Source organism: Pygoscelis adeliae, unplaced genomic scaffold (assembly GCF_000699105.1).
Source record: "Pygoscelis adeliae isolate BGI_AS28 unplaced genomic scaffold, ASM69910v1 Scaffold14, whole genome shotgun sequence".
Taxonomy (NCBI): domain Eukaryota; kingdom Metazoa; phylum Chordata; class Aves; order Sphenisciformes; family Spheniscidae; genus Pygoscelis; species Pygoscelis adeliae.
The window spans coordinates 4,937,399-4,955,529 of NW_008825109.1; the positions used below are offsets into that span (position 1 = coordinate 4,937,399).

At 41.8% G+C, this 18,131-nt stretch overlaps 1 protein-coding gene across 1 annotated transcript in view; it reads left to right on the forward strand.

Annotated features, from left to right (window-relative positions):
* LNX2 (ligand of numb-protein X 2) overlaps nt 1-18,131 on the forward strand; it is a 53,559-nt gene that overhangs the window by 12,507 nt on the left and 22,921 nt on the right. Inside the window, exon 3 of the mRNA XM_009327751.1 lies at nt 12,908-13,435. Coding sequence (XP_009326026.1) covers nt 13,035-13,435 — 401 coding nt within the window. The 5' untranslated portion in view covers nt 12,908-13,034. The remainder of the gene's footprint in view (nt 1-12,907; nt 13,436-18,131) is intronic.

The following is an 18,131-nucleotide window of genomic DNA, read 5'->3' on the forward strand; positions in this document are numbered from 1 at the left end:
TACCCTAAGCATGCTGTATACCAATGTTTACAATAATTATTTGGGACAAGGTTTTATAGCTAGTTCATCGCATGCTTTGACCCCCAGTTTGCAGCTAGATAAGGAATCTCTGAGCCAAAGCGTCCCCTCAGTTGCATTCACAAGTCTGAAGGGAGTCAGGAGGGTAGTGGAGAATGTGGGTCTCCAGCCAGCCGGAGCCCCAGCAGACGAGCTGTTCTCCAAATCCAGTGTCCAAAAAAAAAAAAATCCATCTTTTATTGCATATGGGAAAGGTGCCATGATTTATTTTTATTTACTTAGTGGAAAAAACCAAGACTCTTTGTAAACCCTTTTAGCTTTAAATTTACTTCCATTTAGTAGTTGTGGTTGGCTGAAACTAAAGCAACACAACATGCTTTAAAAACAAAATAAGTGTCAGTTCAGAATTTAACCTTATTGAAACTCTCATGTTCAGTTAAACCGGTTTGTATGGACAAGCAGTAAATCCGAGTTCATATATTTCCCGTTGTGAAGTTCATAAAGGGAAATGTATGCAAATCACTCCTTTTAGCCAAAGTATGTTACATTATTGCTGTAGCTTTCTAGTGTAACTTCTCAGTTCTGTGAAAGGTTTTGCCTTTTCCATCTTAAAATTGTTCAGCTAGGATGGCCTTTTCAGGACTCTCTCCTTTTCCCTGTATGTTTTCTTTACAATTCACTCAATATATGGAGGCAGACTAGTTGCCTCGGATTTTATTTATTGTTTCTCTGTTCTCATCCCTATGACTGATAAGAGATGGCATTGCTTGTAGTTGAGTCTATTGCTTTTAAAGTAAGATGTCTCCTTTGAATGAAAATCTTATCGTGTTCTTGACTGCACTTCTGGTTTTCAGATTGCACACCAAAAGGACAGGATGATGGCTTTTAATTACCCTGTTTGCCCACTTCTTGGTTCATGAAATTGGAATGATTAGCTTTTTAACTCTCAAAACCAGTGAAAATTAGGCTGGTTTTTATTGCAATATTAAACAATTCTTTACACAAATACGAAATGTTGTTTTTCTGACCCAAATGTCTGTGTCTAGCTGGAAACTAATAACCGTAGAGCAGACTAATTTTTTGTGTGGATTCCCTCATACTTGTCTATATTGCAAGCTTAATGAAGAAGGCACCCTTCTCAGGATAAAGCGTGCACTCATTTCCTAGGTATTCCTTAGCTTTTTAGCAACTCTGCCAGATGAAAATGACTTGCGGCATAGTCTATTTGACCCACTAGACCCTGTTCCTGTGAGCCGCTGGACTGCTCTGAACTTGGTAGTAAGTTTAAGTCATTTCTTACTTGACCTGGATTTTGTGAACTGGCAGTTTGCAGGTTGAACTTCTGACTAATTACTTGAATCCCCATTGTTGCTGATAGGAGCAGAGAAGCTTGGAAATACGTTATTTCCAAACACTCCATCGCATGCTAGTGCCATCGCATTAAGTTAACCTGGCCTTAGCAACACAGCTGCTACTGCTGCTTATTCTGTACGAAGGGTCGGCAGGTGTCTACAGCGGCAGTGGACCTTGTGTAGCACTTCTGGGGTCTCATCGCCTTGGGGCCCGGCACTGCTCCCTCTTTATGAAGAAGAGATATATCCCATGGGAATGTGAGTCTTATCTCACAGAGACAGCATTATCTTTTGGGCTCATTTGTACGGCTCCCAGTGCACTAGGAGTGTTGTCTGTGATGGTTCCTGGCTCTTGGACAATATAGCAATTAAAAAAACCTAGGTTTATAAAGTTTAAAAAATTGTTTCATCTAAGAATCTGGCATAAAACATGTGAAAGTGTTTAGCATGGGTTAGGAGTAACAGAAAAAGTATGGAAATAAATGAGAGATTGAATTTTTTATGTCTGTGAACCTAACCTAACTTGTTGAGAAGTGCTTGGTTTGGGAAAATGAGCATTGTGGTTAGGGAGTGCAAGAAAGATGGGCACTCCTGAGGCTGAATCGTCTGCGTCTTAAAGGCCTTTTTCCAAAAGCAATGCTAATGAAGTAGTAGCCTTCAAAGCAAGACTGGTATTTTAAGAGCTAGCTCTTAAGTGTTGAATACATAGAATAAATGAGGAAATGAAAATTGTATCATCCCCCACAGAATCTCAAATGCAAAATTTCAGCGTGCTGAGAAGGGATTGGACAGGGAGGAGGAGGAGGAGAAGGTTGGCTCCTTCCCAATGTAGCATGCTTCTGTCAGCCTCTATTGCTGGAGCCATTTTGACCACGGATACAGAAAACTGGTGCCTGAAGTTAGGGATCTGAACATCCTACCTGGTGGGGCTCTTTAGCGCATCGCTCCTTTTCCACTCTCTTCCCAAAATGTGGTGAACCAGAATTCCCTACTGCCGTGAGTAAATGTCTTCTATATGTTTTGCAAATTCATGATTAAGTATCTGAGAACTCAAATGCATTTTTCTTTCATAAATTCTAGACCTTCGTTTTTTTAACATCTCAGCTTTTGTTCACTAGATGAGCATAGCAGTTGGAGCCCTGATGCCTCCCCACTCCACCAAACTTCTCCTGACCCTTCCCCCTGTTTGCTTGTGGGACAAGTACCCTTCTCAGAACACTTAACCCTCTTGTGCTTTTATTGGACAATTTTATTCTAGTTTATTTCTTTACTTATAGTTATATAAATATATATGTTCTGTATAATTTCTGCATATGGCTACCAGTTTGGTATTTTACATAGGTGCTACCGCTTACGTGTCTTTAGTGTCAATTTTTTTCTTTGATTTTATTTTAATTTGTACTACTGACTTAGAAGGTAATGATTTTCATTTGTCTGCCTTTGTTTAGGAATCTTATTTTTTTAAACAAAGAGAACGAGACGACCAAGGAAAGCGGACAGAAATACTGTAACAGCAGTTCAGTGCTCACTCCTCCACATTATTCATTCTGCGAGGGGGAGGTAGAAGATTACTGCTTAATATTTAGCCCCGTCACTCATTTGAGAATACATACCAGGACCTGTTGGCTTACTGTGTGTTACTATACATCTTTGCTAACATTTTCACTTGAATCTTAAAGGACTGTTTTTCAACAGTGCTCCTACTGAAGTAGTTTCTTTCTAAGAGCACTAAAAGGATTCAGGGGACACACTGCAGCAGCCAAACTTTGCACCTCAGGCAGATAAATAACTGCACTGTAAAAGCCTCCCTGTCTGATAGGTGCTGGAATTCTGGTTTTTTTTTATATATATATATGTATGTATGTATATATTTAGCATGCAGTCAGCCAAACTAATAGGGAAAATAATTGAAATAAACAGCTGGCAAACATGGTTAGGGGATAAATGTTTTAGGAAAAATGCGTGAGGGTTTTTTGTTGTTTTTTTTTTAATTCAACAAATGTCTCCACCCTTTCTTGGTGGCTGTGGAAATTACAAGGGCTGAAGTGGAGAATATATGATCCCTACAGTTGGACTAAAACCAAAGGCAGTGTTGTCTTTGCTTCCATATTCTTTGTCTCTGTCAAATCTGTGTAACCAGAGTTGACTTACATAGGCAACTCAATGTCCGCTTCCCTCTGAATCCTGTCTGGAGGCCCCAGATCAAGTACTCGTCTATTGTATATGTAAAGACCTGTTTACATACAAAATATTTAAATGTTTTTTATTTAAGATACTATTTGTATATCTAAGACTACAGCTTCTAGATCTAACATGTTCGTGTTATGTAAATTCTGATGATGCGTGGAGCCATTTATTTTCAGTATCTGTGTACAGAGTACATCTGTCTGAGGTACGGTACATGTACATACAGGGAGCGTAAGCGGAAGATCTCAATGTAAAGTTTTTATTTTCTGACAAGTGTCCTACAAAATAACGTGGGGTATTTTGTATAAATATACAAGAGCATGAGGACAGGTCACGTTCTGCCTTTCCTGTGTGCTCAAAGCTGGGTCAGGCAGCTGGCTCTGAAAATAAACCTTTTTACGTGAATCAGAAGGAAATTTCTCCCTGGAAATTAGGTGGAAATTAAGTTACGTACAGCAGCAAAGCGAAACGTCTTCAGCAGAGTTAATAGGGAGAGGCGCAGTCATCACCCTAAAGCGTTAAGAATCCAAGAACTTTCCTTTATCATGGAGTTAATTCAAGTGGCAGCTAGCGGATGGCATCCTAAAGCCATTCCCAGGCACAGACAGGGACTGCTCAGGCATGGCAGCGCTTTCAGGATGAGTCACCTGCTTGCCAAGGGGTGGCCGGAGCCAGCACAGCTTTCTGCTGCTCCCCGGGCGCACTGGGCTGCAGACCAAGCCGGGTGGTTTCGCAGGTGAACCAGTCACTCTGCGTGCGGTGTTTGGCCTGCATGTAGGTAGCCCGAGTTAAACACTGTTTTGAATGTGAGCTTAAGAAGGCTTTTATTTTCTTCTTTTTTGGAGAGTCCTGATGTGGCGATGTTTGTTTTCTTTCATTAGGGAGATAATAAGCAGTCTCTAGGCAGGGCAGACTGGTTTAGGGGATTGCCTTAGCTCTCCAAGTGATGCTCCTGAGCTGCCGGGGTGCTGTTTGGCAGGTTGAGGCTGGAGGCTGAAGCCGCAAACCTTCTGTCTAGACCATCCTCTGCATTTTTTCTCCCATACTTTCAGGTTTCTTCCTCTGGCTGTGGGTTGTCATGGGTTCCTCGCAGCCGATGGGCACTCGCTCCTGTGGAGGACTCTGCCTGCTTTCCTGCAGAGCAAGGACAGCATGTGGCTTATCATTTACCTGAGCCGCCTCTAAAGCGTGTCCTCTTGGCTCCGTCTCGCACAGATCTTAGAAATCCTTGTTTTGAGAGAGATTGTTCTTTTTTGTTAGCTTAGTAGGGGGTAGCTTCATTTTTTTCATGATGTGGCTGAGCTAAAGAACTGCTTAGTAACAGCATAGTTTACCTTTCAAAATAGCTTTCCACCATCACTTGGGTTGTCGTTGATGCAGGAAACCAGCTGTAACACGTTAGGCAAGGTGGCGTACGCCCAAAGGAAGAGATGGGGCTGGTGTTTCTCCCTGAAAATAGTTAGTCCTGTGATTTAACTACCCAGAAAGTTCTTTTATCCTTCTTTCCACCCCTCCACCCCCAGCTTCTCTCTGTCATCAAAACCATTTTGTGATTAATCCAAGTGTTGTCTCCCTGAATTTCCTCCATGCACACCCATAGTGCAGAGCACTATGAAGAGCATAGAAGAAAGGAACATAGCTCACCGCTTCCTTCTTCATTTTCTTTGAATCACTTCAGCTCCTTAAAATTTGAATTAATCAAATCAAATTCTCTCTGTGCATAACCAGGAACCAGCTACGTTTAATCTAGTTAAGTGTTTTCTGTTCATCCATGAAAGTCCCCGTTTCAGGGCAAAGTGCATAGGGGAGGGCTTTCCAGAAGGTTTAGCATCTTGATGGACAGCTTTCTGCTGCCTTCATTTCTCAAACAGAAAGGGTGGCACATATGGCAAGGGCTGGTGGACAGATTGCACTGCAGAAAATAACCATGGCGGATAAGCAAATGTTTTACTCTTTCTTGCCTTTCTCCTCTGCTCCATCAGTGAGAAGAAAGCCTTGCTAATTGTCTCCTTGTCATGGATTTTTGACTGTTGGGGTACTTTTTTTGCTCCCATTGGATGTAAAAGCCCACCTGTTACAACAGCAGTAATGAGATACTGCTTCTGTTACGCTCTTTGCACTAGGGAGGAAACTGGTCTTTGGCTCTACCGGCAGGTAAGTGTGGGTTATTTTCATTTCATTTTACTTTGCTTCTTTTTATTTATTTTTTTTCACTGCTGCAAAATCCCAGAAGGGATTTAGGAGCTTGAAGGAGGTTTCGTGGAGAATTGTTTTATATGCTCAGGCCTAAAAGTTGCAAACCTGCTCGCTTGTTGGGAGACCTCGCAGCATCTCGAGCCCACAGGCACTTGTCCTGCATTTGGGTGTTCCTGCGGTGGAGTGGCTTCTGACACCAAGCAGGGTTAGCTCCCAGAAACAGGCTTTTCTCTTTCCGCTCAGCAGAAAATTGAATGTACCCACAGAAAATGGATCTTCTTGCAAACTGTAAAGGCGGCCACCGCCTCTCTTGTGAAACAGGATGGCAAAGAAGGGCAAACACTTGTGAGCGAGACCTTGAGTGAGGTGAGCAGCAGTGGCTGCCGTGCCTGCGGAGGAGGGGGTGCAATTTCAAGTCCTTTCTCCTCCGGGGGGGTTCAGGCTTCCTGCAGGCCAGGAAAGCAGCCCGGGCATCTGAACCTGGGCGACTCTCATCTAGCTTGGCTTGTGCGTTTTACCTCCTCCTTTTTCAGCGCTCCTCTTGTTCAGTAGGAATATGCAAAGTTTGATCTGTAGATGCATAGATGTATCTTCGTTAAAGATTCATGCTCTTGTCTCCTTTTCTTCTATTCTGAGACAATTTATTGACTGTAGCTCTGTATTTGCTATAAAGGATGGATATTTCGTTGCAGAGATTTCTGTAGGGTCATAATCCTCATCTTCCCTGTCTTGTCCGAGACCGATTTGACTAAAGTAAAGCTATTTTAATCTCCTGGTCCCAAAATAGAAGCCATTCCATTTGCATCGTAGAAAATGGCTGCAGGATGATCTTCGCGTGTTTGAACAAAACCTTCTGGCCAGTTGTTTTACCTCCGGGCACCGCGTCCTTCTCTTTCCTCCCGTCATCCCCTGGTGTTGAGCATCCCTGGGTTTGAGGTGCTGGTTTTGGGAGATGGGTGTCATTCATCTTCTTTCCTAAGGTCGGACAGTCTTGTGCTGCCTTGCAGTTTCCCCTTTCTTTACATCTTTTCCTTCCCTGGTGTGATGGTTGCTCAGACCCCCTAAACCTCCACGGGCAGCCGCAGGGCAGAGAGAGCAGCGCAGGCATTCCTCCTGCCGGTTCCCCCACCTGGCAGCGTCTCACGCTCGCCGCTGTACAGCGAGGCCCTTAACGTCGCAGCGGTAATTAAAGCCCGTAGCCCCCCGTTGCCACGGAAACGCTGCACTCCACAAACACCGAACACAACTTACGGTCCTATTAATTTTCCCAAGCGCTCCTTATTTGCCAGATTTAAGCATGATTTCATTTCGCAGCCTGAAAAAGGCCGTACTCCAGAAATACCCAGCAAGGGGAGCATGCATGCACATCTTTTTTAGGATATTGCATGTAACAACCCACACCCCTGAGGTGGGGAAGGAGAAGCATCACCTGCGACCCTCTGCCTTTGCAGCGATGATGCCGCATCAACATCTGGTATAGGGCTGACACCTTCTCTGTGTGGGCATTGCTTTGATGGAGCAAAAAGACAAGCACAGAGACAAAGAAATAATCAGTGGAGAGATGGTTTTACTGCAAGCCCAGCCTTGCCTGGTTGTGGTTCAGTGGAACAAAGCCACCGTTCAGGCATAATTTTGTTTAGTTTGAATATAAAAATTCCTGTCATTCTGCTGAACAACTTAAAAAAACATGGAAAAGGGTTGCTCGTTGGTACAAAAGCCAGGTATATTGGATAATTGGCATGCGGTGACAGTGTGGCTTGCAGCATTAGCAGAAATCTGTCCCAGTCTAATTGCTGTGCTTTGCCCATCTCTCATAGGTTTTTTCCTGACTTTCAGCTGCCAGATGCCATCTTTTGACAACAATTTCAGTTGTTTGCATTTTCAAAAGAGCAAGAGTCTAACAGGATTACTGTCTTATAAACTTGGACTAGAATCGAACTGGGGTTCAGTGCTTGAGGACAGTGCAGCCCTCAGATATCGGTATAATTAACATGGATATTGTAAAGTCAATACAAGTTGCTAGTTCTGCTTCACTTGTTTGCTGTATGGCTTTAATATTAAAGTGGAGATTGTATCTAATGAGCTAGGTCACGCTTACTGGAAGATGTGGAATAACACTTTTCCCCTCTAGTGCTGTCTGCCAGCTATTTATTCTCATCATGTTTTTTATTACAGTTCCTGCTATCTTTTATTCTTCCACTCGAGCTAGGGTCTGCTTTGAAAACAGTTATGAATCATCAGCCTGATGCTGTCATTCCTGTGAAGGATACTGGACTGCGAACTAAGAACTAATTTTTAATCGGTTATGATGTGGTTTTAAGCAATGGATGTAACCACTGTCTAGTTTCCCTCTCCCGGAGCTTGTGTTGATCCACTCCTGGCTGCTAAGAGATCCTGTTCACAGCCCTAGTGTTTGGACAACGCAGGGGAATTTGGGTACCCTGAGATCCTTCCTAGCTAGCTTGGGTGTTCAGGTGCCATGGCGAACAGACTTCAGAAGTCCTGTGACATTTTAAATTTAAGGCCAACCTTTCCTGAAGTCCCGGGTGATGACTATACTGTTGTTCAGAGTTATTGATCGATATGTGTTGCCTTGCAAGTACAAATCTGGCTGACCAGGAAAGGACTGCCTGAGTTTAGGACCATATGAAACCTTCACCATAGCTGTTATAACTTCTTTCCATACCCTCCCTTTCTTCACTGCGGAGAGGTAAGAAAGGGATGTGCTGAGACATTCCTGTGCTGCCAGCAGGCAGCAAAATTTTGAGCCCTCTGGGATGAGAAGAAGCAGCCAGCACCCGGTGGCATTGAATCGAGAGGAAATACAGGTGGACATTTTCTCACCTGCAGTTGGTTTAAGATACACATTATAAATTAGGCATTAATTCATTGGTTAGATACATCTCAGTGAGATGATGTCCATTCTGGCGTGGAGCATTGTTAGCCACAGAACTGAGAGATCTGCATCTCAGCTGTTTTGGGATACAGGGACACCGGAGTCCAGCAAAGGAACAGGAGTGTCATTCATCAAAGGGTGTTCTTTTGACCTTTACTTTTGGTTGAGGAAATTGCATAGGGTAGTAAACAAAATAGGAAATTGTGGTATATTAAAGATAATTTTTAGAGAGATTAGTTGGTAAGATGGATATTTTCCTTGGTTGTTTGCTTCTGGGGTATAGTCAGATTTTTTGTAAAACTTTGAACAGTCAGTTAATGGGCTCTGAATCTCCAGGATTTTAATAAGAGAATTTAGAAATAGATTACTTAAATCTCTGAGAGCATTCATTGCAAAATGTGTATTTCCATTAACTTCAAACTGAAACTAGTATTAATTATTTGTGACTTATGTAAAAAAGACAACCATAGTAAAAAGGCTGTTATTCCTACAATTCCGGTGTGCTTGTGGGTTTTGTTTTTTTTATAGTGCCCATTCAGACAGAAGGAATAAACATCATGAAATCTGATGTAGGTATAAAGCCTGACATCTTACGCTTTTGTAAAAATGTGTCAAGCTTCTCCAAAGAATGTTAGTTGAATCAATAAGTCAGAACTAGAGGAGGCCTAAGGATAAGACTGTCTTTTTCAGTCTAAAATCGCTCTCATGCACACTCCACTTAAAAAAATAAAATAAAAATTTGCACAGTTGGATGTCCAGTCTTACCCTGTTCCCAGGTGGATTGTGATTTAAAACAATGCACCACCTGCACTGTTCGGCTTTTGTAATGAAGTCCCGGGAGAATTATTTCCTAGGGAATTATATGACTTGAACAACAGGCCTGGCTGGCTCTTTTAGCCTCTTTATATTTTTTATAATTCTGACTATTTTTCCTGTTTGCAGCTTTCCTGAGCTGATACCGTCTTGTGGAGCTGGTGATCTGCAGTGATAAGAGATACAGCAAATAATATAAGGGATGCATAAAGGGGGTTGAAGTAGGGTATTATAAATGGCAGTGCTCAGGTATTGTGGATTTCAGGGATATAGTGCCTTTACATCAGTGAGACTTAGACCCTGCCTGCCATCCCGGTTGTTGCTCAGAGCACAAGTACTGTGTTTGTGGACTTTGTAAATCAGTTGATATTTTGCACTGGGAATAGCCTGTAAAAAACCTTGGAATTGGTAATTAGGCAGCTGTGGTATATAATCAGTACAAAACTTGGTGACTGATTCCTCAGCCATGGAACAGACTTGCCCCAAATGCAGCACAGCAGTGAAGGAGGCAGACAGCAGTGTGAAAGTGAAGAAATCTTGATGGGGTTTTTTCGGGGTGTTTTTTTTTTTTTTTTGTGGTGGTAGTGTTTTGTGTTTTTTGGTTTTTTTTTTTTTTTGTTTTTTTTTTTTTTAATCTTCGTGTTGTAATCCACTATCTATTTCTCCCGCAGCTCTGCTGGCAGAGAGGTGGTGGAAGGGTGGTCACGTCAGCTGCGGAAAATGTGGTGGGGTTAGTTTATAGGGTATTTATTGATGGTTTAAGCTAACAGGGCAATGATGGTGCTGCAGAGCGGCTAGAGGGAATGTCAGCAGCCTGCAGAAACAGCCTGCCCCTGGCCTGAAGTGGCACCTCTGCAGCAAAGCACAGCCAAAGGCACTTGTCCCTGCACCAGGAGCATTAAGACGCTGGGATCGGGCAGTCATAGGAACAGGTCTGTCTGCTCACCTCCTTCAGTGGTGGGCAATAGAGTGACTGCCTGTGTTTCACTGAGGACAAACTCTTGTGATTTCAGTAAATAAAGCTTGTCTCTGGATATACCTTTCCTAAGAAAGAAGGCTTGTCATGATAATTTAAAACATGACAGTGAAAGTCTCATCTCTCAGTAACTTTTCTTATTTTACTTTTTGTTCAAAATTTATAGTAAGCTATTTTAAAAAGTTTTTAAGACGCAAAAGGATTTAATTACAACCTTCCAAAAGAGGGGTGCAGGTATCTTTGACCGTAGAAGTATATGGTCAAAGATTCTCACGGGTATATTTATTGTATGACGCTGCCTGGTGCTCTGTAGCAGACTGCCATGTGAGTCAGGTAGACTTCAAGAATAGCAATGCTAGAAGCCTTCGAGAAGGCGAATTCAGGGTGCTCGCTGTCAGAGGTCCATAACTGGAGCTCCATAACTGCGGTACACAGAATGGTCCCCAGATGTTTCCATAGCCTTGCTGATGTAGGACATGCTCCTTTCTTGGGACCTGCGTTACTTGGAGGAGGAGGAATAGTCCCGGTCATAGTCAATAGTAGGAGTGGGTCTAGCATTTGGGCAATACACTCTTAAAATGGCTTTCTCTGCCTGTTCTGCATGTCCCTTTCCTCTGCCCTGCCTGTTAGTGCTGCTGGTACCCCCAACCAAGTGCAATATGACACACACCGCGTGTTCCTCTCCTAGTGCCCTCGGTGGCAAAATAATTTGGTAAAGTCGCAAAACAATGCACTGTTTTTCTAGAACATTTATCTGGTTTATTTTGCGTTACATAAAGGACAGCCATTAGACGGGTCTCATCCCTTCTGCATTAATCCAGTAGGATGAACGCAGAGCGAGAGCGCTGCGGTTTGAGCACGAGGGCCCCGTGCGCAGCTCTCCTTATCTGCTCTCCAATCTTTGAACTCTTACATAATAACGTTTAAGACTGGGTTTTGAGTAATCTCTTTTGGGGTCTCCTTTTGCATTCTTAGTCTCCAGTAACAAAGAACCGCTATGCTCTTCCCTCGTGAAATCCTTTCCAGAAGGTGCACATTATGTACTACGAGCATCATTTTCCACGGCAGAGTAGAAGCCTGGATTACAAATTACTATTTAATCCTTTTTGCGTCAAAGGATATAATAATCCCTGTAAAATGTGCTCTAAGTCTTGTGCTTGGCTGTGCGAGGTTAAGGGGCAAAACCTGAAACACAGGGATTCTCTTAAAAAGTAAGACATGGTGAAATTCCACATGAATTTCAGAATATATTTATGATTACATTTCGGCAGCTAAAAATAAAGATGATGGGCTGGTACCTAGACTAGCAGTTCTCATTTCTCTGTATGCTTGCTACTACTCTGCTAGAACACAGTAAGCGTCTGTCGTGAGTGTTGCTTGCTGAATTACAATAAAGAATTTAGGCACAAAGTAAGCATTGCTCAAATTTGACCCCCCCCCCCCCCCCCCGAGAACATTTACCAAAACTAACGAATTAGGAGGTCTCTTAAGAATGTGAGAAAATTTGTTTTATTTTCTAAATCATCTTGTTATGAGTGTCAAGCAATGTGATTTTGTAAGGGAGAGAAGGGTAAATAAGGTTGGGAGGGGTAAGGATTTAGTGTTTGAAATTGCAGACTGACGGCTGCACAGTTTCCTGACCAGGTAGCTATTTTAAGAGGGCAAAGTTTAGTAACTTACAAAGTTTAGAAAATAAATCCCACAGTGACAGACCTACAGTCCTTTGACTGACGTGATTATCGTCGCATTGAGTATGCTGTAATTTTGATAGATAAAAAGCAAAACAGGTTAGTTGTTTGGAACCTATAGCTTCATATGATTAGTTTATTCCATGTTTTTATTACTGGCCTCTGTACTAAATCAAATGTGGCATACTGGATAGAATCAGTCCCTCTTACTGTGTAGCAACCCACAGAGAAAACCTGAAGGTAAGTGGTGACATATATGTAATATTACTAATGGAAAGAACAAGGTAAGTGGTTTGTTGCTGTTATTTTTAATGCAATGTATTTAGACCTGTAATGTGTAATATTCTGCATTAATAGTCAAAATCCAAAAAAGAGAGTAGGACCAGATTAAAATCATAATCTCATATTAAAGAACACATTAAATTACTTGGTCATATAACCATTATTCCACAATAGGGTATTTTTGTGCTAGACACTAATTGCATGCTTCTAGTGTGACACTGCATAATGCGGTGTCCTTGCTGTCACAGACTGGTCATCTTGCAGGTGAAAACTGCAGTGCAGCAGCTGTTATGAAGCCGTAAAACGTTTATGTTGTAAAAGGAATTGTACTTACAGATTTTTTTTGTTGCTCTCTTCTATGACAAATTTACAGAAAACAGGAATATTCTCTTAATCTGTCTAGCTGTTGTGTTTTGGTAAACCCAGAAGTAAAAAATTCTGACAAGAACTTTCATAATTCATGCAAAATGAATAATTTTTATTTCTTTATTTGTTGCAGAAAATGACACTTGACTGAAGGGCGTAAGTCACGCTGGAAGAAGTTGCTTCCATCTGAGCTTTACATGAGCAACCCCATCCTATGAGGAGGAGGAGGAGGAGGATCCATCAGCCTTCTTAGCTGTACAATGGGGACTACAGGTGACGACATGGCTTCGGTGGAGCAGAATGCCTCCTTGGACCCTCTGTGCTTCGAGTGTGGCCAGCAGCACTGGACAAGGGAGAACCACCTCTACAACTACCAGAATGAAGTAGACGATGACTTGGTCTGCCACATTTGCCTTCAGCCCTTGTTGCAGCCATTGGACACTCCCTGTGGACACACTTTCTGCTACAAGTGCCTAAGGAACTTTCTGCAGGAGAAGGATTTCTGCCCGCTGGATCGAAAGAGACTCCATTTTAAACTCTGCAAAAAATCCAGCATTCTTGTTCATAAACTGTTAGACAAGCTATTTGTTTTGTGCCCCTTCTCTTCTGTATGTCAGGAAGTCATGCAGCGATGTGACCTGGCGGCACATCTCAAAAACAGGTGAGCGGTGCAGATGCTTGCATTGCATGTTCCTTACACGCTTGGTAGGCCAGTTTGTGTAGCAGTAGGAACTGGGGGCAGGAGGGGGGCGAGGCTTGGTGGTGGTTTTTAAATTCACCGTAGAAGACCGTAGGAAATGGTCAGTCTGTAACTGCGCACAACTAGAGCGGGATCCAACTGGATCCCGTTTTGGACATCGCACCAGAAATAGTGAGGAACAATGAGAGAGAGTCACTGGGGAGAATGACATGATTCATTAGAGGTCTCAAAAACATGATTTAGCAGAAAAAGTTAAAGAAAATGGAGGTTGTTTATGGTAGGGGGAAAAACGCTGAGGGAGGGGAAAAATAAGAGATGTGCAAACTTTGTCTGCAAAGAGGAAGGAAATAGTGCAATAGGAACAAAGGAGATTTAGTTCAGATTTTAGGAAAAAAAGCTTTATAATGGTCTGGCAGCATAGATTGCTTGGGTGGTGGTTGTGTATTCCCCGCTTTCAGAAGTGTTTATGAACATGTTAAACCAACCTTTAGCAGGAACAGTTACGGCAGAATTGATTCTGCTTTGAGGTAGGCAGATGGACAGGGTATCTCTCGAGACTCCTGCAAGACCTATTTTTCTCTGTTTTTAAAAAAATCTGTTTCCTGAACAGGTTGGTGGTATGTCGTGCAAGCATGATGTAGTTTCTAGGATTTTTTGTTTGTTTTGATTGCTTATAGAACACTTCCAACACCCTGTTAATTTGATAGAAACTCAACACTTCACACCAGTGGGAAGTTTTGGTGCAGCTTTCGTGAGTGATTTTGTGTCAGAGATACACATTCCAATATTACCTGCACCTAAATGTTTATTTTGAACTGTTAATTGTATAGTTCTTCTGCTTTATGCTGTCCTACCCTAAATATTTAAATATTGAAAGGAGGCCACGATAGAAAGAGGGAAATAAGATTATTATAAGGTTGGACCAGATGATCCTTGTGTTCCCTTCCAACCAGGTATTCTATGATTCTATGATTATCAAATTCAGATAGAATGATACTTTGTATTGTGTAGACTGGTGCACTTTGTTCTTCCAGCAAAGGAATTGCCTCCGTACTGTGTGTGCGGTAACCCTGCTACGTGAAGATGTTTCATTCTTCTCTGTAAGGCAATGCCATTTTTCTAATGGAAAAATGTTAAACGTGTTCTGAGGGGTACGTTTGACTTCTTTTGTTTCCTCTATAGGTTGGAGAATATTTTCAATAAATAAACAGAATTTTTTTTTTTAATCATTAGCTATTTCATTACATGAGTCATGAACAAAAACTTGGACATACCATTTTTGTTAAAGCTAAAATATGGTGGAATTAATGAGTCAGGGCTAAAAAAATATTGTGCATATCTATACCAACTATCTTTAAACTGTTTAGATATTTATGAAATTATAAGAGGAGTGTAGTGAAGAATTATGTAGAGAAGGAAATTGTGTATTCAAAGGAAATGCATCTGACTTAAAAGGATCCAGTTCAGGAGAATTGTATCTGCTACCAGAAAATGCTCCTTGTGTACAACTCAATGCATTTGAAAACCTATGTTCATTTTGCAGAGAGAGGTTTCGGAAAAGTATGTAACTGTCCCTGCAAAAAAGCATCAAACCCAGAAGAATAAACATTGTGCATATCCATTGTACATAGACAAAAGGTACTAGGGAAATACAATTCAATATGTGAGTGTTTTTGTCAGCAGCATTCGTGAAAACAAGCATATTGTCTGGCAACTCTTCGCGAAAACGGATGGTACGAGTCCTAACTCTTCTGCTCTCCTCAGTCACCGGCTGAGATGAGATCTTTTCATTTCCATGACTTCATCACAGGCTTTGTTCTTACCTGCTTTGCTTTCTTTCGATTTGATAGTCTTTTTTTTTTCCTTTATTTTTTAGACCAGCCTGCATAAACTTCAGCAGTTGCCCATTTCATGAGGGTATTCTGCGGTTTGGTACTCTTATCTGTGCTGTCTCTTTGGGCAAAGAGCCCTCCACATTGGGATTGAAAACCCCGGGCCCAGAGGGAGGGACAGTGGTGGCTGTGACGGGATGGGGAGAGGTTTCCTTTCTTGTCGCCCTCCCCAAAAGGAGGGCAGTATGAGCTGTGTGCCTCCTCCACCCACCCTCAATCTGGTCCAGCAACATTGGTGGCCACCAGAATGGAAAGGTTTATTTGAGAGGTGCATGGATCTACCCCATGAACTTCTCTCTAAGTCTTGGTCTTTGTCCATTTGGAGACTCTTGGAGACCATCTTCAGGTGAAAGGTGACACTGGGGAGGAGATTGTTTGGGAGGCAGGCGTGGTGTGGGTGTGCATGGAGGCAAGTGCTCCGCAGAGAAGGGGAAGAGAACAGCCACTGCCTGCCTTGGAAACAGTTTGTTCACGTGCGTATTTCCAGTGTGCCCTCTTCCTTCTTCCCCACATCCTGAAGGCTTCCGGGGATTCAGAGGAGGACCTTGGGCATGCAGGACATGCAGCAGCCCTACGGACTGTGGTGAGCCTGAAGTTGCCTGGGTTTTGTTGGTTGTTGTACCCACAGCATGAATGTACATATGGGCGATGTCCATGTCAGGGAAGTATGGGGACTAATAAGGAGCCTTTCTCTCTAGATTTTTTTTTTATTTCTCCACATGGTTTCCATGTTAGCTTAGGCTCTTGCTTGTTTCTTCCAGGCAAGTAATTTCTGATCTGTATGATGACTTGGAGGTGGTGAGGAAGCCTAACTGTTCGACTTATAATCCTAATATTAAACTGATTTGATTTTAATAAAAGGCAAAATGCTAGCAAGACTCCTGCTACATATTTGGTTCATCTTCTGGTTTCCCATTGTCATACCCCTCACCTCTTCAGTCCATTTTCCTTGGTTGCATCTCTTTGAATGATGTTAGGGCTGTTTACAACAGGGCCACGTAATCTATTTGTACGTGGAACACTACGTATGCTCTCTTTAGGTATATATGAAATACTCATTTACTTAATGCACAAGCTTACTATGAAATCTGAGTGAGCTGAGTCACTAGCTTTTCCTGTTTGTCGGCTGGAAAAAAGCTTTCAGTTGCAGAAGGCTGCTCATTTTCAATTCCTTCTGTTGTCTTGGGATGCTGATACGCTTTTTTTTTTTTACTGCCGATTTTGAGTATATGGTGATTTACAGTTTTCAATTAAGTTTATTCGCAAACATCTGAACACCTGTAAATCATCATTGCTGACATAAACAGTGGCAGCAACTGTGTAGTTTGAATTTGATTTTATATGGATTAGTGAATCCAGTAAAATTCTACTACTGATCATTAAATGTAGGAAAGAAATGTAAAATTCACTATTATTATAATTTTCAGTATAGATTAATATAAACCAGTCTCAACAAGCCCTTACATGAGCTACTTTGTATTTCGAAGAAAGGCAGTATGGTTGGTTAGTTTTCACACTCAGGTTTTCCAGTGTTGTTTTAATCGGCTCCATTTGAGCATAAAAGCTGGAAGAAAATGTTGTTGTATCCACCAGGCACCTCGGAGTGTAAGGTTACTGCAAGCTGCTCCAGCAAGGAGATGAGAGGCACGAGACACAAAGTTGATTACTTCATGGTCACTAATTGCAGTCCATGATACCTCCTTGCATAAAGAAAATATTCTGGATTTATCAGTCTTTCAGTTTCGTCGCATTCACTTGGGAACTGTGGTTTTCAAAGTTAAACACAATGCACATAATCTGATTTAAAGGAAAAAAATAGATGAGTAATGCTGGGTTGTACTGTTTTTCCCAGTCACTTGGTATAGAAAATTTGTTAATGTTTAGTAAAGTAGGTGCCGATTCCACTTCTAAATGTCAAAAGTAAATTTATCAGAAGGAAATCTGACAAAAAAAAAAATTGAGCTTTTCTGTGTATGATTTTAATTCGGTTAATTCTTACGGATTATTGAGACCTGAAGGAACTCCATTGTAGAAAAACATACTCCAAAATTCACACAACTTTTTAATGAGCAGGTTAGGTAGTGTGTTTATGTATTGCTTTTGAGTTGGGCTGTGGTTTTCCCCTCCTATATTCTCCTATGGTAGTTTAAGTTATCATTTTGGATGGAGACATTTTTCCAAATGTTTTAAAGTTGAGGCCGACGTTCAAGCCAATTTTATGTCAAGTTAAGTTTGAACTTTATATAGGGTTGTATTTTCTGGAATGGAAGAAATTATTGAGCTATTCACTGTGTGTCAGTCAGCACGCTTAATATATGGATTTAGATTAATAAGATCCATGGGAAAATTAGTTGTATAGATACAGAATTTTCTCATTCAAAATCTTGGCAATCCCAGTTATTTTGTTGTTTATGATAGTGCTGCTGGGTCCTGTTCTTCCCACCCGGTCCCATGTTAGCTGCAAGCACTGTCCCTACCCTGCTCTTTGTAGCACCAGAAGTGAAGAGGCTCTGTAGGATTTAACCCTCTTTTGGCAGGTCTTTTCTTACACCTGAGTAAGTGGGTAGGCAACAGATTCAGAGTTTCTCCATGCTCTGTGGACTCTTTCCATTGCTGGAAAGGTGAAGGATCTTTCTGTGATTGTTCTCTGCTCTGAAGCCACCTGGCTCCTTGTAGGCTCCTCAAATCATTGGGTGTGAGAGAGAAATGTGCGACAAAACCACTCTTTTTTCTTTTTATTTCTTTTTCCTTTTTTCCTTCCCCCC